The 26,163-nt window shown below is 35.7% G+C and overlaps 1 protein-coding gene across 1 annotated transcript; it reads right to left on the bottom strand.

Annotated features, from left to right (window-relative positions):
* Positions 1 to 16,974: 16,974 nt before the first annotated feature.
* On the bottom strand, positions 16,975 to 25,356 carry LOC143544504 (AP-3 complex subunit mu-like). The gene is made up of 8 exons (XM_077036599.1): positions 25,262 to 25,356; positions 25,064 to 25,166; positions 24,874 to 24,984; positions 23,445 to 23,534; positions 22,420 to 22,667; positions 21,332 to 21,541; positions 18,547 to 18,754; positions 16,975 to 17,253 (listed from the first exon to the last, which is right to left on the bottom strand). The coding sequence occupies exons 1-8, from the start codon at positions 25,294 to 25,296 to the stop codon at positions 17,008 to 17,010; spliced, it is 1,251 nt and encodes a 416-aa protein (XP_076892714.1). The 5' UTR covers positions 25,297 to 25,356; the 3' UTR covers positions 16,975 to 17,007.
* Positions 25,357 to 26,163: the final 807 nt, after the last annotated feature.

Raw genomic sequence — 26,163 nt, 5'->3', positions numbered from 1 at the left:
GTCCGGTTCACTCCTGGTTCGGTCCGGTTCGTTTCCTGACGCGTTGGTTCTCCGGTTCGGCTTGTTTTTGCTCGTTTTTCGCCCTCTTTTCACTGGAATTAAAACCTGAAACCTAAAACCTAAAACCATGTTAGTGGTATACAAATCTTACGAGAAACCGAACACAAACTAATAAACTATAAATAAATATACACGGGATTAACATATATTAAACGTTATATCATTCAACCCAAAGGTTTTGTCGATCCACAACATCCTAATAAAGTATGCAAGTTAAAGAAATCAATCTATGGATTGAAATAAGCATCTAGAAGTTGGAATCACTGTTTTGATGAAGAAGTTAAGAAATTTGGATTCATAAAAAATGGTGATGAAGCTTGTGTGTATAAGAAAGCTAGTGGGAGCATCATCAGTTTCTTAGTATTGTATGTTGATTACATACTACTATTTGGGAATGACATTCCAACCATGGAAAGCGTAAAAGCATGGCTTGGAAGTTTTTCCATCAAAGATATTGGTGAAGTCGCCTATATTTTGGGAATAAAGATCTATAGGGATAGATCAAGGCGGTTGATAGGTTTAAACCAAACTCTAAGAGAGGTTTGGTACCTATTCAAAGAGGAACGATATTGAGTTCATCTCAATGTTCAAGCTCAAAGGAAGAGCAAGATAAAATGAATGGAATCCCATACGCGTCGGCTATTGGATCCATCATGTATGCAATGATATGCACTAGACCGGATGTGTCATGCGCTTTAAGCCTGATAAGTAGATACCAACAAAATCTGGGGAGTAGCCATTGGATGGCGGCTAAGAGTATATTGAAATACCTTAGAAGGACTAAGGACATGTTTCTAATATACGGTTCTGGTGAGGATGAACTCGCTGTAAAAGGTTACACGGATGCGATTTTCCAAACCGATCAAGATGATTCTTGATCACAATCGGGATATGTTTTCATTATGAATGGTGGAGCAGTCTCTTGGAAGAGCTTGAAACAAGATGTGGTAGCATTTTCCACCACAGAATCGGAATACATTGCCACCCCATTGGCAGCTCAAGAAGCTGCGTGGATAAGGAAATTCATTGCCGATCTATGGGTGGTTCGTACCGTTCAGGACCCTCTAGAAATCTTTTGTGACAACGAGAGTGCGATTGCTCAAATCAAGGATCCTCGTGCTCATCAAAAGACGAGACACATTGAGCGAAGGTTCAACTACATAAGGGATGAAGTTGAGAAAGGAAAGATATGTATTCGTAAAGTTCACACCGATCAAAACATTGCGGATCCATTCATGAAGCTCCTTGAAAGGCCAAAGCATGAAGGTCACGCTTGTGCCTTAGGACTTCGATATTCCAGTGATTGGATATGATCGAATTTTGTATTTGGATATCGGAACATTATTATTTTGACTCATTCATATGATTATGGTTTATGATTATGACATTTTGAGTTATGTTCCATTTTAGCATGTTTAAATCCATGAATAAGTTACTTATTCTAAATGTTCGTAGTCGTTCATATTTGTGGGAATGAAGGTAAGACTATTATGAACTTGGATTGGTGGATATTCATAAGGTATGAATATAGAGCAAAATATTGCTGCCAAGGTTCATAGATATTTATGGGATATAAGTATTGGATGGACCTGCTCTCAAATATTACTACATTGAATCTTTGTGATTGATCATAAGTAAATTTGAGTAAAGGCGAATATCATAGTATCCTCCGACCTGAGATACATATTGGGTCTTGATATTCACCAAATATTATACTTTGACTTACTTCTTCGCTGCTCTGAAACATGACAGTACATAAGTCTAAGATCAAGTATGGTACTAGGTGATTGTGAAAGACATATGTAGTCAAATAGGGATTTGTCCCTCTTCTTCATTGAGAGTAAGATGTCTAAGGCCTGCAAAGTTAAATCAACAGAGAATGATCACTCTATGTCTCTGGATTTGACATGACAACTGAGAAAAAAGGATAAATGATAGATTCACCTAAATCATTTCAAGTATGGGACTTGAAGGAGATGATGTTATTGAATGGCACCTCGTCATCGTATTAGCGGTAGTAAACCGTAGTTAGGTGGTATTTGCTACTTGCATCAATCTTCTATGTATATTGTGCAAGTGGGAGATTGTTGGACTCGGTCTGCCTGATGTGCTAAAAGTAGTTATATAAAAACACGCTAATCTAGACACTAAGTAATAAATTCTAGACTCTTAAACTTAACTAAACTACTAACCGGCAAGTGAACCGGTCGACTCTAGTACAGCTAAGTAAGTCCGGATATCGAACCCACGAGACTCTTTAAATTACATTTACTAGCTAATTAGACTCGACTACAAAACACGACTTATTATTTATATTTGTTTATTTAAAATACTAAATTAATACTATAATTAAAACTAATTAAGGAAACAAATAAATTAAACGAAAACAAAGTTTGTTATGAAAATAAGATGATGATGAGAAAACTACCTAGGCTAGACTCCCCTAAATTTCGGTAATGAATTGACTCGGGAAAATATTTAGTTATGGACTGGGATCGTAAAATAGACACTTAAAAGAAATACCAAATAGGACCCCTGACCCTTCTCAAGAGAAAACCTATGGATTTCTAACAAGTTTTAACGCACACCAGTATTAAAAATCAAGTTCGCTTACGGTCACCCAATTGTTTATAATTTAGTTCCTTTATACGAAATCCTACCTTACATCACGAAAATCAAAGGCAGTTTAATATATCAAATTGATTCAATAGACAATAATTAAATAATCAAACCTAGACGGACTTCTTACGAAGAACTAAATCTAGCAAGATCAAATAGTAAAGATCTATCGATAACCTAGCACCTTACAGTTATTTAGGTTAGCAGCACACTTAGGTTTATTTAATTAATAATTATTATTCCTATGATCTTATTCGAAATCAATCATAAAATAATCATAAACACAAAGTAGATGACCTAATAGCAACCTATCATAATGACAAACAATAATCAAGGCAATTATGGAATAATAACAATTAATCAAACAATCCTAAATATCCATACGCATCAAATTTAATATAAGTAAACCTTTTACTAAACCATATAAACCATAACGCAAATAAATCCCAAATCAAAACAAAACGTTAAAGTAGGTTCATCATAAGCCTAGGCAGTCTATAACGTTTAGCCTAGCATCTTAAAATAAAACAAAACAATAATAGACGAAATCATGGCGAAAATAAATAAGAACGGAAGAATAAAGGCGATAAAACCCGGAGTCTTCGTCCTTGAACGATAAGCACTTCGCCGGCTGGTTCCTCGACTCCAAGGCTGCCAGAAACTCGCCTCGGACGCCCCAGAACTCACCAAATTCGTCTGGACTTCAAGGCCTGATTAAGGGTGAGTTTAGGGGTCTTTATATAGGCAACAAGGGTCCAAAAATAGGTTAAGACGGTTAAAAACGAAGATTCTGGAAACTGACACCGCCATTTATATCCGCCGCGCTGCGCGAAGGCCCTCTTCCCCTTGGCCGCGTGGCGCTCCGGTCTAGGGGGCTGGTCCACCTCGTCTGGTCCAGTTCACTCCTGGTTCGGTCCGGTTCGTTTCTTGATGCGTCGGTTCTTCGGTTCGGCTTGTTTTTGCTCGTTTTTCGCCCTCTTTTCACCGGAATTAAAACCCGAAACCTATAACATACAACCATGTTAGTAGTATACAAATCTTACGAGAAACCGAACTAAATTATAGAAATATTAAATAAAATGTACACGGGATTTAATGAATAATAAACGTTATATCAAATATCCCCACACATAACATTTTTTCGTCCCTGAAAAAAGTTTTATTGCAATGGGATCAGAATCGGAGAAATACAGTTTTAAAAACATATAAGGTTATCTTAACGCTCAGATAAACGTAAAAACCACGATTGCCAATATTGTTGTCCACTTAAACCCAGCCACCAGCCTATCAAGCTCCCACGCACATTAAGCATTTAAGTTCATGTGATATCAAAAATCTATGGGTCTCACACCTTTGGAGTTAAGATCCTCCTACCCCATCTCAAGCATAGTAAAGATAATTAAAAATAATCGAGTTGAAGCAAACTGGTTCAACATATCACCGTAAGATAACAACCCCTTAATGGTAAGAAGAAAATGCACTTAGATGGAATTAATGGATGATAGGTCAAGTGAGGTCGTACGAGCATGCCCTAAATATTATTGGACTTTTTCCTATATATTCCCTAAGAAAATATTTATTGACTAGAAACCTTTGAGTCCCAATAGTGTATCCTCAGAGTCGTCATCCCCTTGGTAACACGTAAACTCTCAGTCTCGTCTAGTATGTGCACTTTGGCCTCTTTTTCTATTTTTGAGAATGCTTCTTTGGCATTTTTCACTACATAACTTTTCTCACTTTTTCTTTTTTAGATTAACTTTTGGAATATTTATATTAAATTAATTTTTTTTATTTTTAATTTTTTATTGTGTACTTAGGCATCTTTTATCTAAAAATATATAACTAAATTCTAAGCTCGTATAAAAATTGGACATTTGCGGGCGCCACCACTCTTTATTTATTTTCATAAAAAGGAGTGGCGTGCTAATTTAAAATGCATTCAATTCTCACCACCTTAGGGTAATCAGCTTATGGTAATACTCCCTATACCTTATCGAATTTCAGCTTCACTATCCCCCCTTAGGATGAGAACCCACAAAAAATTTAAGATTATTTAGGTTTATTAAGAATATGCAATGGAAAACCTTTCAAGACTAGTTGGGCCTACCGACACATCCCAAGTTAAGTACGCCTTCTTTAATATTACCTCATATTTTAGTAGTTTGAAAAACTGATTCCCGATAAGTATCCTCATCTCCCATTTAAGTGCAAAAAGAAACAAAATCAAGTGACATTTTTCAAATTTTTTTCATTTTTTTTAAATAAAAATTAACTACGACTCAAATGTCCTATCCCCACACTTAAATGTTGCATTGTCCTCAATGCAAGGATAAGGACGAAAAGATAAAATAAATCGGAATACAAAAAAACTAATAACCTAAAAAAATAAAAAACAAACAAGCAAGATAAATAATGGAAAAGACTTAGCTGGTAATATACGAATAACGATATGATGCCCCAGTCTTTTTCCAAAGCTGTCCTCCATCTCCGAACGTGCTCCACAGCCAGTATTAAATTTTTCTCTCGTACACGAGCGGAAGCGGCAACAACAAAAACAATATCTAAAACTCATCTTATCAACCTCGATAGATATAAATCATTCAAAGTATGGAACCGGACCAACCAACCAAAAACAAAATATAATATAAATAATAGCAGCAAATAGATAAATAAAAGTATATGGCTCCTGCTGCTCCATCCCCACATTTGAATTTTGCATTAAACTTCCATGGGGGTCAATTTTCTAGCTCAAAACCTGCAAAACTTAAAAACAAAAACAAAGAAGAACTACAAAAATCTACTTTAATGACGCGACAAGAATCAAAAATGGAATTATTATACAAACTCTACACTTGAGTTTTCACTCAAGACACTCTCCTATGTGATCTAATCAGCTGCCCAAGTGGAGATTCCTCCGCCACAGTCAAACTCCATGGTCCTCCAAGAAACCGCATCACGATACGACCATTCATCTTCAATCATATTCCTCTTATCTCCAACTCCTCCAAACTCCACAAACTTCCGTTTTCCACCGCCTCTCTCTCTATCAAACTCCATCGACTCTCGAGAACTCGCGACTTCTCTCTCCTACTCCAAACAAACTCTGACAAAACGGGGGTGCTCAAGACGTGGATCCATGCTGGGAATAACAGACCCAATTGCATAAACGGGATAACATGGATCAATGAGACCGTCTTGACCACTCGGGTGTCTCATGGATTTAGCAATATAAGTGACACTATTGTCGCCGGATCTAAGGGTGATCTTACCATCAAATACATCAACGAGTGCCCTAGAAGTACGTAAAAATGGACGACCTAAAATAATAAGAACTCTCTCATCGGCCTCGATATCTAAAACCACAAAATCTACGGGGAAGACTAAGCCATCGACTTTCACTAGCAAGTTTTCTATGATTCCCCTAGGGTACTTCACCGAACGGTCAGCTAAAGACAAGGTCATGCGGATGGGTGTAAGTTCTCCTAGGCCTAGCTTCTCAAACAACGAATATGGCATTAAGTTTATACTAGCTCCTAGATCCGCTAATGCTTGACATGAGGTATCCCTACCAAACAAACATGGAACAGTAAAAACACCTGGATCGGGTAACTTTTCGGGTACCTTATTGAGAACTACTGCCGAACACTCCCTGTTTAGTGGAATGGTCCCCGGCAACGGCGCCAAAAACTTGATGTGCTAAAAGTAGTTATATAAAAACACGCTAATCTAGACACTAAGTAATAAATTCTAGACTCTTAAACTTAACTAAACTACTAACCGGCAAGTGAACCAGTCGACTCTAGTACAGCTAAGTAAGTCCGGATATCGAACCCACGAGACTCTTTAAATTACATTTACAAGCGAATTAGACTCGACTACAAAACACGACTTATTATTTATATTTGTTTAAGGGGGTTTTTATTTAAAATACTAAATTAAAACTATAATTAAAACTAATTAAGGAAACAAGTAAATTAAACGAAAACAAAGTTTGTTATGAAAATAAGATGATGATGAGAAAACTACCTAGGCTAGACTCCCCTAAATTTCGGTAATGAATTGACTCGGGAAAATATTTAGTTATGGACTGGGATCGTAAAATAGACACTTAAAAGAGATACCAAATAGGACCCCTGACCCTTCTCAAGAGAAAACCTATGGATTTCTAACAAGTTTTAACGCACACCAGTATTAAAAATCAAGTTCGCTTACGGTCACCCAATTGTTTATAATTTAGTTCCTTTATACGAAATCCTACCTTACAGCGCGGAAATCAAAGGCGGTTTAATATATCAAATTGATTCAATAGACAATAATTAAATAATCAAACCTAGAAGGACTCCTTACGAAGAACTAAATCTAGCAAGATCAAATAGTAAAGATCTATCGATAACCTAGCACTTTATAGTTATTTAGGTTAGCAGCACACTTAGGTTTATTTAATTAATAATTATTATTCCTATGATCTTATTCGAAATCAATCATAAAATAATCATAAACACAAAGTAGATGACCTAATAGCAACCTATCATAATGACAAACAATAATCAAGGCAATTATGGAATAATAACAATTAATCAAACAATCCTAAATATCCATACGCATCAAATTTAATATAAGTAAACCTTTTACTAAACCATAAAAACCATAACGCAAATAAATCCCAAATCAAAACAAAACATCAAAGTAGGTTCATCATAAGCCTAGGCAGTCTATAACGTTTAGCCTAGCATCTTAAAATAAAACAAAACAATAATAGACGAAATCATGGCGAAAATAAATAAGAACGGAAGAATAAAGGCGATAAAACCCGGAGTCTTCGTCCTTGAACGATAAGCACTTCGCCGGCTGATTCCTCGACTCCAAAGCTGCCAGAAACTCGCCTCGGAACTCACCAAATTCGTCTGGACTTCAAGGCCTGATTAAGGGTGAGTTTAGGGGTCTTTATATAGGCAACATGGGTCCAAAAATAGGTTAAGACGGTTAAAAACGAAGATTCTGGAAACTGACACCGCCATTTACATTCGCCGCGCCGCGCGACGGCCCTCTTCCCCTTGTCCGCGCGGCGCTCCAGCCTAGGGGGCTGGTCCACCTCGTCTGGTCCGGTTCACTCCTGGTTCGGTCCGGTTCGTTTCTTGATGCGTCGGTTCTCAGGTTCGGCTTGTTTTTGCTCGTTTTTCGCCCTCTTTTCACCGGAATTAAAACCCGAAACCTAAAACATACAACTGTGTTAGTAGTATACAAATCTTATGAGAAACCGAACTAAATTATTAAAATATTAAATAAAATGTACACGGGATTTAATGAATAATAAACGTTATATCACTGCCCAAGACACATATTATTATTGATGTGGCTAGTGCGTTATGATCGAAGTTGGGTCATACCCAATAACAAGCTAGGAAAACACCAATTATATTTGTTTATTTATGATGTGATCATAGTAAATAAATATTAAGACTTAAGCTATTTGGAAAAAGGGTTTCTAAATACATTGTGCTTGTGAAATAAATAAATCATATGATGATTTATATTTTGAGAGAAGACATTATATAGTTTTATTTAAGTTGGTTAAATAACAATATATAAAACTAATTAACTTTGCATAATACTTATGTTATACAATTACTACGAAATAACATAAGGTTATATATATATATATATATATATATATATATGAAAAGTTATAAAACAAAATAAGAAAAATAAGGACAAGGTAGGAAGCCCCCCCCCCCCTCTCCTTCTCCTTCCTTATTTTATTATTATTTCCCACTTAGTGGGTACATGCAAGGTAGATGATTGGAGGACTTGGGTGGTGATTTTGTATGACCATTTTTTCCTTCTATCTTTCAAGCATAACACACAAGTCACAAAAATCTTTCTCTCTACATTTCGGCCAAGAGGAGCTAAGGGAAGGAAGAAGATTTCAAGTGTTTTAAAATCCTAGCTAAAGGTGTATTGTTGGAGCTTGGGGTATGCATGCTTGAGGAATTCCTCTTTGAAGTTCTTGCCTTCCAACCATTCTCTCCTTCTCCTTTTGATTACTTGAAAGGTAGTTTAACATGCATGGACTTATAGCGACATGTATGTGTTTGATAGTATGTATTTTGTATATGGATCCGGGATTGGTTTTATACACAATAAACTAACAAGATTTAAAACTTTTATCCGCTGCATTTTTCATAAAATTGGTGTTTTATGACTTTGATAATCCTGTTAAAACCTAACAATATGTATATATGTCGTAAATGCGAGTCATGAAAGAGTGTCATGAATGCGTGTCATAAAACATGACACGCAGGTGCATGTCATGTTCATTTTATGGCTAGGCTATCATTGACACGCATTTGTGTGTCATCTATACCCTTTAATGACACGCATTGCATGTCGTTAAAAGTGTTTTTCCTAGTAGTGACGTTTTAAGTCTTAATTATTAACTTTTAGTGTTCAATGTTAGTGTTTTATGTCTTAATCAATTCTTACTTGCCACGATTATTAGTGTTTTGCAATTTGCAAAACGTTAATTTATTAATGGTAGGAGACCATACTGAAGTGTTAAAATTTTATTTATATATGAATTTTACATGATAATAAAATTACCAATATCCTACCGATATCTCACTGCGATAACCGATATCTATCAAGAACCGATATCCGATATTTTTTCACATTAACTGCTTAGCTCGAGGATATTTGTATATTTTTTTTATAAATCCTATTAACATGTCAAAATTCTTGGAGTAAAAAAAGGAAATTTAAAATTTGGTTTAACTCAATAAACTGATGCTTAAAACAAAACAGAGCATTTCCATATATAATTTATAACATGTAATTCTCAACTAAGTGAAATGTAGAATACTTGAGTTTATTATAATACAACTCACCAAGTGAAATATGGCCGAACCGTATTGAAGATAACCTTCTAGTCTTCTTGTTTTCACTCACCAAGTGTTGGCAGCAATAGAGGCTTTAAAAAAAGAGCTAGCATGTTAATAAAGTGCCTTCTGCATAAGAAAAGAAATCACATAGTCATGGTGGTTGACATATTCCTACTCATTTTATGTTAGACCAAAATTTTATAAGTCAGATTTATATTGATTAAAATTTTATAGTGATTTGGTTGCAGGTATAATTTTTATCTACTTGCTTTTATATTTGGAGAAGGAAATCCGGATACAGATGATTCAATATCTGAGCCCTTATCAATCTTAAAGGGTGTTTGATGTGTCGTTTAACTTGACTATTTTGATTTTAAACTGTAATATTAATAATGATTGAAAAGTTTGATTATAAAATTCTAGATCTTCTCTATCTATGCATATAACATAATCTTAATATTTCTAAGGAATGAGACTTGTTAGGTTATATCATGTGAGATCACGAAAATAAAAGTTATAAATACTATTGGTTACATCGTTGTGGAGGCACCAACGAGCCACATCACCATGTCATTTGGTGTTATCCCACGCCAGGAAAGCTTTCTCTTATGGCAATGGCACCTAAAGAGCTCAAAAGGTGATACACATTTCATCTACCAACCAATCACATGCTTTTGTTCTTTCTTTCTTTTTTTTTCTTTTCTTTTTTTTAACAACTAGTTAAACTTTGTTAACCCATAGCGTGCCAGTTAAGGGCAGATAAGTTGAAGCCTCGTTGCCTACGTGGTAGTAGTGTGACGGCTTAACTAGCTATTGTTAGTTAAACCACAGCACATAGTCTAATAGAAACTATTATTGGCCAATTATTTTCCTAAGGCCAATTATTTTCCTAGTTTATAAACTTTTAACTACTAACATAACGCATAATAATAATAATAATTATTATTATTAGGAAAATTGGTTTTAAGTAATCCCAACTATCACCTATTGGTAAATAACAGGCCCAACTTTGCACTTGGCTGGTGGCGGTCCTAACTAAAGGGATATTTGTTTTTAACAGGCCGCGACTAACGGATGTTAACTCCGTTAGTGATTTTCTGACGTGGACCTTCTTCTCCGGCCAGAAACCTGGCGGAAACCTGCAACTCGCCTTCATTCTCCCTAATATCATCACACCGTCTCCCTCCCTTTTCAAAACACATCGGAAATTTGAAAATGAATTACATTACATCTTCTTCCATGGCCAATCCCTAGATACCAAACGCAATCTTATTTTCAAAAATTCAAAATCAATGTTACACGGGTTACAAAATAAGCATAGAGCTTTTGTTAAAGGGGTCAAAACGAGTCGAATGAAGTGTCAATTACCTCGAATGACGCACGATTGACGAGGGTGGACTTCGCCGGAGACAACAACGGCGACACGTCGGTTAGGTTTCGTATGAGGGGAAAGATAGAGAGAGAGACGGTGTAACGATATTAGGGAGAATGGAAGAGAGTTGCAGGTTTTCGGTAGGTTTCCGGCCAGAGAAGAAGGTCCACATCAGCAAATCACTACGAGGTTAACATCCGTTAGTCGCGGCTCGTTAAAAACAAATACTCCTTTAGTTAGGACCGCCACCAGCCAAGTACAAAGTTAGGCCTGTTATTTGTCAATAGGTGATAGTTGGGATTATTTGAAACCAATTTTTCTTATTATTATTATTATTATTATTATTATTTTTTAACGACCAGCAATCTTTTTTACTAAACTGAGCAAAAAGCTGGGCACACCACACGGCAAATCCAATAATTGAAAAGATTAAAAGAAAAGAAAATGATGATTTTATACTTATATGATTTTGGTTGGTTGGTCTATTACGGCGACAGCGCAATAAAGTTGTTCCACACTCTAATAATTTTGCCTTTCCTCTCTCTAATAAAATAATTTTGGTGGGTCCAATTTTCCCCTTTAAATTTCGCCAACACCAGTGAACCACCACTTTCTAGCTCATAATTGACCCAATTGGCTGTATTTTTTTCAACAGCATTTCTCACAACCTATGCCATGAAGTTGTTTTTGTGTCGGAGTTCCTTCAGTTACAAGATTTCATGGCTATTCTCCTCCTCACATATTGTGAGCTGGAATTGGTGATCTCGAAATTAAAGACCGGGAAAATCATATTTCTTTCTTTTAGTCTTAATATTGATATTTACCGATGTTTTTGCCTATAGTACTGGTACCAAATTTTAAATAAAATCGGGATTGAAAATTCATGATCGAAAAATTCTTGAACGGTACTGATATAGCACCAATCTCATCCCTACTATACGCATGATGAAAAATAAATTTCTTTATCACTTGTATGGAAAAGCCGGAAAAATAGAACATCATAGTGTTATGGACATACTTAGCTATGCACGAGGTGATGTTTCATGCAACTAAATGGCGATGTCTTGTTTCATTGTTATGTTTTGCTGTATGTTCGTGTTTTTATTTTAATTAAGTGAAATTAATATAAGAGAGGGAAGGAAGTTGAGCAATGGGTCAGTTGCAGTTTCATTTTCATTGTATTTCTTTAAAAAGTGTGTGTTTTTTAATGGATATGAAAGAAAATTGCTTCAATTTCTATCTTCTGGCCAATTAGTTTCCCGTGAGATACACATCCCAAAGCTAGCATTTTTAGGCGAAGTAGACTTCAACTCATTTGAGTCTACACTATGGTCCTATAATATCTGTCAATGATATATTAATACCAGATACCATTCATAGATAGAGATTTTGTTATTGTGGATAACTCTTAACGATTTCGTAGAGATTTTGCATCAAGTATTATAGAGATTATAATCAAACAATTTTCGTAGGGATTTTGTCATCAAGTATTATAGAGATTGTAATCAAACAATATTATTCATTCATTTATAATAAGCAAATTCTTTGATATAGAGTGTGGATTATGTTTCGATAACTGTTTATGATAGGATTTGTAATTCAAAACTTGACAATACTGTACAAGAAAAAAAAACCTAAAAGCAGTGATTATATTATACTAAGCCATTCTTGAGAATAGTAAAAACTTTCGGGTCAAAAGCAAGAAAAAGAATCTGGGCCTTATGTAAAATGTTTTTTTTTAATTGTGTTTAAACAATTAAATTTTTAATCGGGTTTATTGGATTATGGTTTAAGTTATGAAAAAACATTTCTATAAAACGGGCTTATATTAATTTGTTTAAATAGTAAGAATACGTATATGTGCTATCATTTTGTTTAAATTGATAAGTGTTTACTATATATTAAAATTTACAGTTGCGGGGACTTCAACGGGTGTAATGATACAGACAGTATCAATTATATGTGCACAAATCGAGTATTATTTAAACCCGGAATCGGGTAGGAACCGGTTATTTTGAATCCGGGTACAAACTGGAACCGGTTCTCGTCAGGAACCGCGTAGGAACCGGACCCGACCCGGTAGCAAAAAAATTAGGACCCAGTGAAACCGGGTAAGGGTTATACCCAAAAACCGGGTACATCGAGTTTTCCATTTTTAAACAATTTTTGACCGTCGGGAACCGGTTCCAACGTGTATATAGCCGTTTTGGACCGTTGGAACTGGTTTTGAATATATAAAACACACACACATACTATATATAGGTAGGTTAAGTTTAGAACATGTTTAGCCACTTCCCTAACTTGTTAAACCACTTTTCTAACTCTAAAACACAATTTAGATTAAACCAATGGCAACCAATGATAATGTTGTTATGGTCATCAATACCCCGCCCTGAGGTTTGGGTAAATTATGACTTGTGTGTTATGACCAACCCACAATAGATGGCGCGCTACAAATACTCTGGCAAGTTTTTGAAAGCGGAGTCGAATTCCACTCTTCGTAAGTATACCAATAAGTATTGTAAGGAAAAAAACAATTGGACGCCAAAAAAGCAGGAGAGTCGTCTGGCTCTGCAACTCCAGCCCCCACCCCCCGGTAACAAAGCTTAATGGGCGTAGAGAGCGGGATGAAAACGACGAACAGATTTTGTTTTTTAGTTTTTATGTTTAATAATGTTTGTAGTTTCTCGTTTTTTAATAAAATGTTTGTCGTTCTGCTATAACGTTAATGTAATGAATTTGTTACTTTATATATATGTAATATGCGTGTGTGTGTGTGTGTGTGTTTATAATTTATGACTTTAAGAGCTAGTTTAAGATAAGTTGTTATTTAAAACAGATCAATAACACTTTAAAAACCGGTTACGTTAAACCCGGTTATAAAAAACATGACTAATAATATTTAAAAACGGTTAATTAAACTATATATTAAACATGACTGATAATAATTAAAGTAAGACTAATAAAAACGGTTACATGAAAGTTGATCGAGTGATTCGTGTTGCATATTACATGACTAGAACAAATACAAATTAAAATTCTTCAAATGTCTTCGCCTTCGTTTTCTTCACCCGATAGCCCGGAAGATTGCCGTTCTTCCACCTATTCATCATGAATTGGACGTTCAAGTGGTATTTCAACTTCAAAGTTTGTCTTGTCTTGTATACGATCCACAGCGTCCAAATGATCCTTTTAGACAAATACACATCTCTAACGACTTCGGAGTGAGTTTGATTCTTCACATCGATAATATCCTTCAACTAAAAGAAAAAACCGATTCCGAAGCAACCGTGGAAGCTTGGATGCTTATCAAGTCACGATCCATGGCGGTAAGAATAAGAAATTCGTTTTGCTTTCCTTTCCACCAAGCCAAAACATCAAGGTTGCGAATATCTTCAACTAATGCACCTTCAACATAGTTTGCTCCACTATCTTGACCAAGTTCACTTGTTGGTGTGTTTCCCCTTTGTCGCTTAGCCGTCGACTCATGAACAACATTCATCATATATATAAGCTTGTCCTTACATGGCCTACTTCTTGTTGCTTGCCTCACAAAAGTCGACTTTGAGCCTGGACCATAAAGTTGGAAATAATGATCATAAATTTCTTGAAGAGATTTGTTGAAAGAATCCTTCGCTTCCGTCGACAACATCAGATTGATCTCATGCATACCCATGTTGTCAAATATTTCCTCGATCAATGACTCAACCCCAACAACATTCAAATAGGGGTTTAAAGCGGCGACATAAGTAAACATCGGTTGTATGCCTTCAAAATATTTTTTGAACTTCCCCTTTGTTGGCTCAACAATACTCTTGAAAAGATCATTCTTGTTTTCAAACTCTTTGAAATTCAAGGAGATGTTGTATAATTCTTGCAACGCCCAACAACTAGTAGGATAATAAACCCCCGACAATTTAGTTGTTGCGGTTTTGAAAACATCAAGATACTCCAAGAAATAGCTGATATTTACCCAAGCACCGTCTGGAAACATATCGGCTTCCACCGATCCACAAGAGTTTTATGAAATGCTTGTAATGTTTCTTGTTGGGAAAAAGCACACGAGATCATATGACAAGTCGAGTTCCAATGGTGGAACGTCCCAATTCGGCCCAAATAGTTTCTTTCAACCGATTTGCAATAATTTTTGTATTCAGGATGTCTTTTTTCCCACTTTCGAAAATATCTTGTAACATATATTTGAAGCATCTCAAATCGGCTTCCATGGTTTCATTGGCGAGACCTTCTTGAACAACCAAATTGATAATATGGACAACACATCGAGCATATAAAAACTTTCCGTAGTAAGGTGGTGTATATTTTATATAAAATTTTTCAACTGCTTTTGTATTATTTGTTGCGTTATCAAACGACATTGAAAAATTTTTTTTCCTCAAGTTAAAAGTCGTTATTACCTCATCTACAATTTCAAACAATTTTTCGGTTGTATGTAGATACGGAAAGTTTTCAAATGCGATGGTGCGTTTCATCATTTGCCAAGAAACCGAATCGACCCAATGAGCAGTGACACAAAGGTAGGATTCCGTTATCCCATGTTGTGCCGACCAAACATCGCTTGGTTAAATTGACACCCGTTTGTATAGTTGCAAAAAAACTCAATTAAATCTTTTTTTGCATATTCCCACAATTTTAGACAATGATGTCTAAGGGTGGTACAATTTATATGGGTGTAGCGAGGTTGAAGAGTCTCTTGAATCATGGTCAAATGAGGGTTGTTAAAGTGGTTAAACGGCAAACCTTGTTGAATCACGAGCTTCGCCATCCTATCATGAACCGCTTTCATGTTGTAACAAAATATTGTTCCATCTCGACCCAATTCGACTTGGTCCGATGCGGTAACTTTTTTCAACACCTTACAAAAAAATTTTTCGATGTGTTTTTTAAAAGTTGAGTTTGAATCATGCTTTAAGAAAGTGCCACAAAATTTGCAACGAGCCTTAAGGTCTCCGTTGATAAAAACTCAACCAAATCCCAATTCCGATATACGTCTTCGTTGCGGATATGCGGGATGACCCATACAACTTCGGGGTCATCTTCAACACGAAGCGGGTAAAAAAAAACGGATGTAGAAGCCGCCTTCTTTTTGCCCTTGTTTTTGCTTGCCATAATAACAAGTGGTGGTGGAAGTAAAAAAAATTGGAGGCGTATGTAGGTAAGTCGGGAGTGTAAAACGAGTGTAAACCAAGAAGTTTTTTCAATGTTTTTAAGTTGGGTGGTAAAACAATTGATCAAAGGCCATATTATATAGTTTTAGGACCTCAAAAACCGGTTCTAACGGTCCTAAAACGTCTAAATTACCATTGGAACTGGTTTCAACGGCTATTTTCTGGAAGCTGTAGCCATTAATTGGGAAAACCCGGTGGAACCGGTTATTCCGGTTACAAACCGGACCGGGTAGGAACCGATTTATGAAAGAAAAGTTAGGACCAGGTAGGGTTTTCCGGGTATAAAATAACCCAAACCGGGTATTAGGTACACCGGGTCCGAACCAGAACTGGTTCCAGGTCAGGTACATAACCGGTTTTTTTGTGCACGTTTAGTATCAATGTTGAAATTATCATGCTTAAAACTCAGCAAGTACACGGGTATAACCTCTATGGAAGTATGGCCTATTCCAAGCTATGTAAACTTATCACTTGATCAAAACCCATATACAACTGCATTTGCCTCGCAAAACCTAGGTACCTATCTCCTAATCACGATACCACCCTGAGCACCCTGATAGTCATCTCCGTTTTGGTCTTCCCGCTAGCAGACTTACGCCTTAAAGATTATATTATTCAGATAATTTCATATACAAAGGAAATAAAAATGCATTTAATTATTACACAATTTTTGGTAGTGTAGTCATGAAACAAAAACCAATTTTAAAACCAGACCAAACGAGCCAACCGGAAACCACTTGCTTTCAATGGTTCAACCAGTCAACCCAACCATTTGGCAATCCAAAGTCATGCATAGAGTCATCAAACATTATTTACTTAAAAAAAAAAAATCAAAACTACAACAAAACCAACACCATGTTTTGCTTTCAAATGATAAATGCCAAATGTGAAACTATGATCTAACTTCATACTGACCGGCTTCAGTTTGAGCCCGAAAGCCCTTGTGAGCCGGTGTAGGCAGATTCTTCAAATCCAGCTTGTTTATTTTCAAGCCTGATAGAGCCACCCCCATGATTTTGAAGCCTACTTGAAATGTAGGCTTTACATGAAGCTGTTCTACGCCTTCTTCAAGCACCAATGTTCCCGACATTTGTGGGGCTTTGTCTTTTGGGATCCGACCAATGGACCAACTACATGTCTGCCGCATCAAAAAATATATTCTTCTGTAAATAATTCTTGAATATTAAATGCGTAGGCTGTAATACATGTGGGTGTGTATATGAGCCAAGCTATTATGAGCTACTTGAGATCAGCCGACTAAAAGCTCGAATTGAGCCGAGCTTAAACAGTCCTCGAGCCCGAGCTTATATTGTGATTTGTCACTCATTTAATAAACGAGCTCGCAGGGATTAACAAAAGTGCTGAATACTGATACTGTACGAATCAGTACCAACCGAACACAATCGGCACAATATTCATTTTTCATGTTTTCGGTATTGTACCATTCGGTATGGTACCGATCTCATCCCAACATGCTCGATCCAAACTTCATATATTGAGCTTGACTCGGCTAGCAAACCAAAACAAGTTTAATCGAGCTTATTATTTACGTGTTTTTTATTTTTTAAAAGGGTGGCTTTCTTGTGTGTTAGGCCACCACATTCTCCATATTTGGAGAGCCCCGTTGCCCCAATATGGCCATACTATGTTGTCTTAACCGGGCACACGCTAGCTTCAGAGTTTGGCTTGGCAGTTCCTCCAGGAAACCATACTGTCGGCTGCCACCTGACAGTCGTTGTGCCACCATACACCATAAGAGCAGAACTCTCTAGCGTAACACACGGTGGATTAAAACACGGGATTCGAACTGACAACCTCGCAAGGCTTAGTTCAAATTGCCATAATCCACCAAAAGTGACACAAGTAGGGATCGAACTTCGTGTTTTTTATTTAATATATCATATATATTTACATGGTAATTATTATTAATGGTAATTATTGTTATAAATAAATTCTGATAATATAATTAAATAATATGTATTTTGTCATATATAAACACTAAAACTATAAATATATATATATAAATAACTATAAACGTACATAAACATAATAATTTAATAACTAATATATAATATTGAGCATGAGTCAAGCCCAAGCTTGAAAAACTACTCACGACCTAGCTCGAGATTTGAAAAATAGAGCTAAACAAGTCGAAATCGAGCTTGGACAAGCTCAGGCTCGGCTCTATCACACCCCTAAATACTTGTAGATTAAAACAAGTCGGATCTGGTCGAGTACCAGGGTTGATGTTGCAAAGATTATTTGTCTATTTTCTATTAAATAGATAGCGTGTTCAATATGATTAGAAAAACTATGAGATTACAACAATCATATATAGTATGACATGTATGTACATATATGTAGGGTTACATACATACATTTGAGCGTATGCACGAATAGGTACAGATTAAAGACAAGATGAGAGTGGTACCTTATCAGCAAGGATATTTACTGTCCCGTGATTTGCAGTGAGATTAGCTGATGATACACAATGAGGGAGTCGGAATTGCACTACTATCGAGTCAACCTGTTTTCCAGGATCATTCCGGATCCCGACCATTACACTAAGACGACACGTACCTGACTCTGAACTCATCTGAGGCTTTACATATATAGGATAATTCCTTAACTTCTTCACCCTGTAATGCAGTCAAAATCAAATCATCACTAATATCATTGACTTCAAAAACATATTGTAGACAAACTTTCAATCCTTTAGGATTTAATTTGTTAGTTGGATAGAATTGAGTGATAAAAGGAATGGAACAGAAGGGATAACGGAATAGATCATTCCATTCCTCTTGTGATTCCATCAGCCCAAACACTAGCTTATTATTTCAATTCAAATGACGAAAATATTAAGTGGTTTTTAATTGCACAACCAATAATGCATATCTACTAGGTTTGTAAACAAGCTAGGGGTAAACGAGCCAAGTTGCTCGTGATCTACTCGAAATCAGCTCGCTAAAAACGACCGAACTTCACTTATGGAGCTAGAGCCAGCTAGCGAGCCTAGACGAGCCTGTTATTTATATAATACTTACTTAGTTAATATATAAAATATATATTTATATAATATATAAAATATGGTAACATAAGAATTGGTGCGAATACGAAATTGAAACGAGCCTTGGTGTCACCTCCTTTTACAAGCCCTAATTTCTTTTCAGCACTCACATCGTCAAATCAGACACATCTACTCATCTACAGAAATGCTTCACAAACGATTCAAGTCTGCCAAATGGTACCCTTCATTAATGATTTCTGAAACTAGACACATCGTTAATATTTTTGCTTTTAGATTCATTCAGTAAAACAGCGTTGAAACTAGCTAAATATCGGATCAAATTGATGAAAAATAAGAAAGGAGCATGGATTAATCAGATGAAGAAGGAACTGGCTCAGCTGCTTGAAACAGGCCAGGACATTACGGCCCGACTTCGAGTATGTAACTTAATAATCCTATAAATTGAATTCTGTATTATTATTTATATGCTATCAGGCTGAACATGTAATTAGAGAAGACATGATAGTTGTTGCATATGATTTGATTGAGATGTACTGTGAACTTTTGTGGCGGTGGCGGTGGCGGTGGCGGTGGCGGGAGGCAAACTGAATGTTGAAAACTATAGGGAAGCAAAATAAACGTATAATAGTCATTACAAGATTCTGTTAGACAGACGCTAGCCTGAGGGAATCAAAGTGCGCACGTTTTGAAACCACGGGAACGCAAATGTATCATTTTGACTTCTAGGGGCACATTGTGCGCCCGCCCTAAACCACAAGGACGCAAACAGGAAAAATCTCTGATATAAATATAGAAAAAATGACTATAAATGCATATATATTAACTAGTAAATTGAAACGAGAGAGCTCACGCTCTTGAAAGTTAAGCAAGCTTAGCTTGAGCCAAGACGAGCTTGGACTTGGCTCCGCTCCTCTTCATCCTTAAAAGAAGTTCAGCCGCTCGTAAGACTCGACAACGGCTCGTTAAAATCTCAAGTCGAGCTTGATCGTGTGCCTAAATTGAAGCACATTTAATAAACAAACCAGAGCTTCATATATTGAGCCAGAAAAGGCTCATAAAACAAGGCTGCTGTTTATATAAATATGATAATTTTGTTCAAAATAAAAAATATATGTTACAATATAAATATTATTGTATATATAAATGTATATAACTAGAAACAAAATAATATATTTTATTTATATTAAATATAACAAATAATAAACGAACCGAGCTCAGGTGCGAAAATTTATTCACGAGTTGAGCTCGAGCTTTGGATATAGAGCTCGAAACGAGCCGAACTCAAGCCATAGTTATCAAAAGCGATCAATTTTGGCGCCTATGCGCAATTTCCAGGCGAAGCGTTGCTAAACTGCCTCATACTAGTCAAGGCGCATTTCTTAAAGAAAAATCAGTTTTTTGATTTTTTTTTTTTGTTTAATTTTCTTTTTATTCCTTTTGATTTATCGTTAACTGACTGATAATAATTACCTAAAAAACGGATTTAATTAATTTACTCTAATCTCTGTATATACTTATCGATCAAAGGCTTCTGATTGTTAATAAGATGAATGCTTATCTGATTTTGCTATTGTTTAGTAATTACAATATGTTTGTTATATTGCAATGCAAATTACCAATTTTGCTTTGCTTTACCATTTTTCAATATGTTTCTTTATTCTTATTTAGGTTTGCTTGATAATTTCAATATTTTGATATTCTCATTGTTTAATAGTTACAATATATTTCTTTTATTATGTTGTTACTTTACAGATTTTAATTTGCAATATTGCTATAAAATAATTTGCTTTGTTTTACTGATTTTAATTTGCAATATTGCTATAAAGTATTTTGCTTTGGATATTTTGGGATTTTGTACTTTCAGTATTGGTTAATTTTTGGTATTTGAACTATGTTATTCAAGTTTTTGGGGGTTTGAACTTTTGGTATTGGTTAGTGTTTAGTATCTGAACTCTGTTATTCAAGTTATATGATATATAATATATTTAAAAAAATTCATTGTGCGGTTTTTTTTTCTCAGGCCCTCGCTTTTTTTTGTGATTTGCGCCTAGGCCCTAGGTGAGACCTATGCGCTTAGCGCATTTGATAACTATGACTCAAGCTTAGTTAACTTAACGTGTCAAGCTGGAGCTTAGACAAGCTCAAGCTGAGGCTCAGTTTGTTTAAACTTCTAATGTCCACAACATACCTGTAACTCATGAGCTTAAAGAGTCCATCTGGGGGTACAAATGAAAGTGATTGTTCTGATTCCCAGGGTCGAAACCGCACACACGGATGAAACTGCACGTCGTTCAAAATCGAAGGGTTTGCAAATGAAAGAGTCAAATCCGGAATGCCTGAAAGGTGAGAATTCACTTCCACCACACCAAATATCTCACACTTCACCAACGCCCCATCACTGAACACCAAAAAGTCAACACAAGGGTTAGCTGGATTGGGTTGACCCGCAAACAAGTAAATAACTAACGCATTTGTCAAACTTATCTATCATATAACAAAATGAGTAGTGACTGGTCTGTAAACAACCCGGATGAACACAAATGGAGCTTGCTCGTGTTCATTTGTTTAACTTCAACCAAACAAACGATCAAACACGAACAATTAAACAAACGGGGTTTACTTATTCATGTTCGTTCCTTAAGAAAATGAGTGTGTTTGTGTTCGTTTATGTTCGTTCATTAATACCTAAAAGTACAAACAAACGGTTCACGAACATGAACGAACAAAGATAACGAAATACATATGAAAGAACATAACTAACCGAATAATGATTAAAAGTAAACATGTACATAAACCAATTGGGGCTAAAACTTTATTAAAACTAGACTAAACTGATACGCAATCATAAAAGGAGACTAAACTTTTATGAGCCTAAAAATTTTCAAACAAAAATGAACGAACTTCACGGACGGGGCATGTGTTCATGTTCATCCATTTAACTAAATAAACAAAAAACTGTGCTCATGTTCGTTCAGTTATCAAATAACGAACTTCCTGCCAAACAACTCATGAACAGTCATAAAAGTAAGACAAAATTGTTATGAGCCTAAAAATTTGAACTTAAAACAAACATATACTAGCAAACATAAATGGAAGTAAACAAACGAATGTTCAAGACCATAAACGAACAAACAAGGCATGTGTTCCTGTTCGCTCGTTTAACTAAATGAACAAAAAATTGTGCCTCCCGCCAAACAGTTCACGAAAAGTTCAATGAACATTCAGTTCGTTTACAGGCCTAATGCACAATAAGTTGAGGGATATTATGGTGCATGCCTGTTTATAATTGTATCCATCTCCTCAACAAGGTTGACATACACATCATTGTTTGTATGTTTCAATTGTGTTGTTCTCCATGGCACGCATGATGACGTGGCCCCAGGAAGTGTCTCACTCACATTGGAAGTGTTCCCGGTTACAACACTCAACATTTTGCTAACAATGTTTGGAGGAGCAATCATATCCCTCAATATGTTTGGTTCGGTAGTTAAAGGGAAACCATTGTCTATCATTTCATCCAATAGCTGCAAGTCACAACAATTAAAACAAAGAAATTAGTTAGAGAAGCTAAAAAGTTTAATACAAAACCAGGTTCAACTTTGTGAGTTAAAGATATTCTAAAGCTTAAGGTGTCATGACTAATGAACATACCAGCAACTAAAAAGCAGTGAGTGCATTGATTAAAATAAATTTTAGTTTAAGATTTATAGAAGTGGCAATCATGACCCATTTTTCAAATAATGGGTCAATTTGGGTAAAAATAAATTGAATATGGGTTCATTTGGGTTACCTAAATTTTAGTCAATGGGTCAAACCGTCAAAATGGGTCATCTTAAATTAGTCAACGGGGCAAATTAGGTTACCTTAAATTAGTCAACGGGTCAAAACAGGTAAGAATCAATAAAAAATTTAACTTTTTAAAAAGTTAAAATGAGTTAGCACCACCAATGACCATTGGTAGTCTTCGTCTACTTGTCGCTGCCACCACCCCTCCACCATTTCAACTTGGGTGTCGGAGTGGGGTGAGTATGCTTTAAAAAAGAAAACAAAACACAACTCATTTCAATCCAGGGGTCGAGGTGGGTGGGGGTGGGGGTTTGTAGTTAATTTCTAAATCAAAATGGCCCAGATTGACCAAAATTCATATTGCTAGAACCCGTTTTGACCTCAACTAATTCTGCTCAAAACACGTCCTGAACTGTAACCCGAAACCGACTGACCCGTTTTCCAGTCCTAAAGATTACAAAGCGACAGTATATTTTGAATTCATAAATCACAATGTACAACTTAAATACACATACCTCGTATACAATAACAAAATTGTCCTTTATTACATCTTCATTCAACCCTCCAAGATAATCTGAGAGGACATCAGCTACTCTGCCAAGAAACTAGAAGTTGATTGGTCAAACATATGTGTTTGTTCTTAATGAAGATTGATAACATAGTTTCGAGTATGAGCACAATAACAAAGTAAAGAAATAGATATATAAATAGAAAAATGAAGAAATCTACTTAGGCTTAAACTAATAAAATTGGGAATTATGAATAACTTGTGACTTTGACATCAAGTTCACAATGTTCAATTCTGTAAGCGATGGAAGGCTTAGATAAAGACATATAGTAAACAAAAACAGTATATAACACGATCATCAAACACATTTTTTTCCTTAATAATCTAGTTACCATGCATAAAATAACAGTAGAAAGTAGAAACACATAAAACGATGCAACCCTTGTGAATCAAAATTACTTCCAAATTGATCCAAAAAGACTTATGCACCTAATTATTCATATAAATAAAAGAGTATGTAAATACAACATCATGCATTTGTCCACCTGATGAAAAATGTTCTGCTGTCAACTGAATTATGGGATGTTTAGACATTTAGTCATTACGCGTGAGATATTGAAGAAGCAAAATGTCAACCTAGTGGCCTACACAATAAGAAAAAGGAAGGAAAGATGTCTCATGATGACTCATACATAACGCATGATCATAAGAAAGAGTTTCTAGAGAAAACATCATGCAAATGTCAGTGGTGGTGAATTGATGAAAAATTTTCTGTTGTAAATTGTATTTGCAAGTTCTTATGGTGTGTAAGGCAATCAATAACAACATTCAGTTAATTGTACTAAGTGGCTGATGGTGACTTGTACAGAAGTCACTACGAGCTTTAGAGAAATGAGATAAGAATGTCAAAAGTAAACAAAAACATTTAGTGAAAAAAAAATCATGACAACAGTTTCAGAATGGTTCTATGTAATATACACATAAAAATTAAAAAAAAAAAACATTTTAACTATTTATCAAAATAAGCATTCCTGTGCATTGACAAGGAGAGCAAACTAATGAATTGTGTATTTAAAAGCTAATATAATGGTAACTTCAAAAAAACTACAGGCAATATATATAGATGAGCTAAGTGGCTTTTGTTGTTTTGTACAAAAACCATTAACGACTTTTTCTAGATCCTTATCTCCATTAATCACTAATCCAAATGTGCAAAACTTCAATAAGGGATGACAGATGGTTGTTTAGTTTGTTCAAAATCAACAGTTACATGTGTGTTCACATTAACAGTTTGGAAACCATCACTTGCACACTCGTGATTGTAAAAATCGCGTGTAGATGCGATTAATCTATTAATCACTAGTTGGTACAAAACAATCAAAATTGAAAATTTTATATATTTGAAAAATTGCCAACAAAATGTATAGTCTACGAACCTCGATTCCCAACAAAGGCGGCATCTCGACTTGAGTGCAGGCTAAAAAAGTGATCCCCTCTCGAACAATTTGAAACAGGTAATGGGTTGGGGAAGCAATTACCGGCAAAACCTAATTCCAAACAAAAGCAAACATCCTCCATAACAAAACCCAAATCAAATCAATAAATAAAGAGTAAACAAGTAAGTACCTTGAAGTTGGAATCAGGTTGAGAGATCGATTGTTCCCAAAACCAAGTACAGATCGATCGATCGACACGGTGTCCGGTCAACTGCTTCTCTAATATCACCTCTCTGCAATTGCAATTTGAAATAATTATAGATTCAACTTGCTGATACAAACACAGACTGCAATTAGAAAAAAAAAAAAAAAAAGAAATCCGATGTACCCGGAATCGGAGAGGAGGAATATGCACTGCAACATGAATGAATTGAAGTTTGATTATTACTATGATGTTACGGTAAGGTTCTACGGCTCCAAGATTGATCTCTGAAGCTGGGTTATAATAATACACTGTTTGAGCATATTTTACCTTTTGTTAGGACGGACGGGGGGGTTTGGGTTCAAAGGGGTTGATTTAGAAAAATAGTTATTTTAGCTTGGTTCGGGACAAGCTTGAGTTGGGAACGGGTTCAGGTAGAAGCGGTTGAGGTTGGATCGAGTTTAGGGTTAGTATGAGTTTTGGGTCGTAACAAGTTTCGAGTAGGAACGGAATGGGTTAATAATAGCACAAAATTCATAAAAATTTGAAAAAACTGCACATACAATGAGGCACGTACCAGTACCGGTTACATGTCCGGTGCCACGTAGCGCACGTACAGAATCGGGTTACGCGTCTGTTGTCGTATTAATGCGTATTGACATAGGTTACACGACTGATGTCACATTACGTGCGTACCGACACTGTCGGTTATACGAGTTAAAAAGCACACGAGTACTTAATTCCTTATGATTTTTTTTATAAAACATAACATCCACAAAATTGTGTCACTACCTTCCATAAATTTAACAGTAAATTTTAATCTTATTTTGCTTTTCAACACAACCCGCAAAGTTACTAACGTAATGTTATGGGGTGGTCTTTGTATGCCCTAGCGGAGTACTCAGTTGCCTCCTGAAGCCCAGTCAATATGTCTTGCTTATTATGATAAATGGCACTGTAAGTTATACGAGTTAAAAAACATATGATTACTTAATTATTTATGATTTTTTTTCATAAAACAAACACCCACAAAATTGTGTCACCACCTTCCATAAAATTTAACAGTATATTTTAATATACTTTTTTCT

This window comes from Bidens hawaiensis, unplaced genomic scaffold (assembly GCF_021521415.1).
Source record: "Bidens hawaiensis isolate Kalapana, Puna unplaced genomic scaffold, B.hawaiensis_p1.1 tig00013590_1, whole genome shotgun sequence".
Lineage (NCBI taxonomy): Eukaryota > Viridiplantae > Streptophyta > Magnoliopsida > Asterales > Asteraceae > Bidens > Bidens hawaiensis.
Note: the sequence above shows the minus strand (reverse complement) of the source record. Positions and strands in the feature narration are given on the sequence as shown.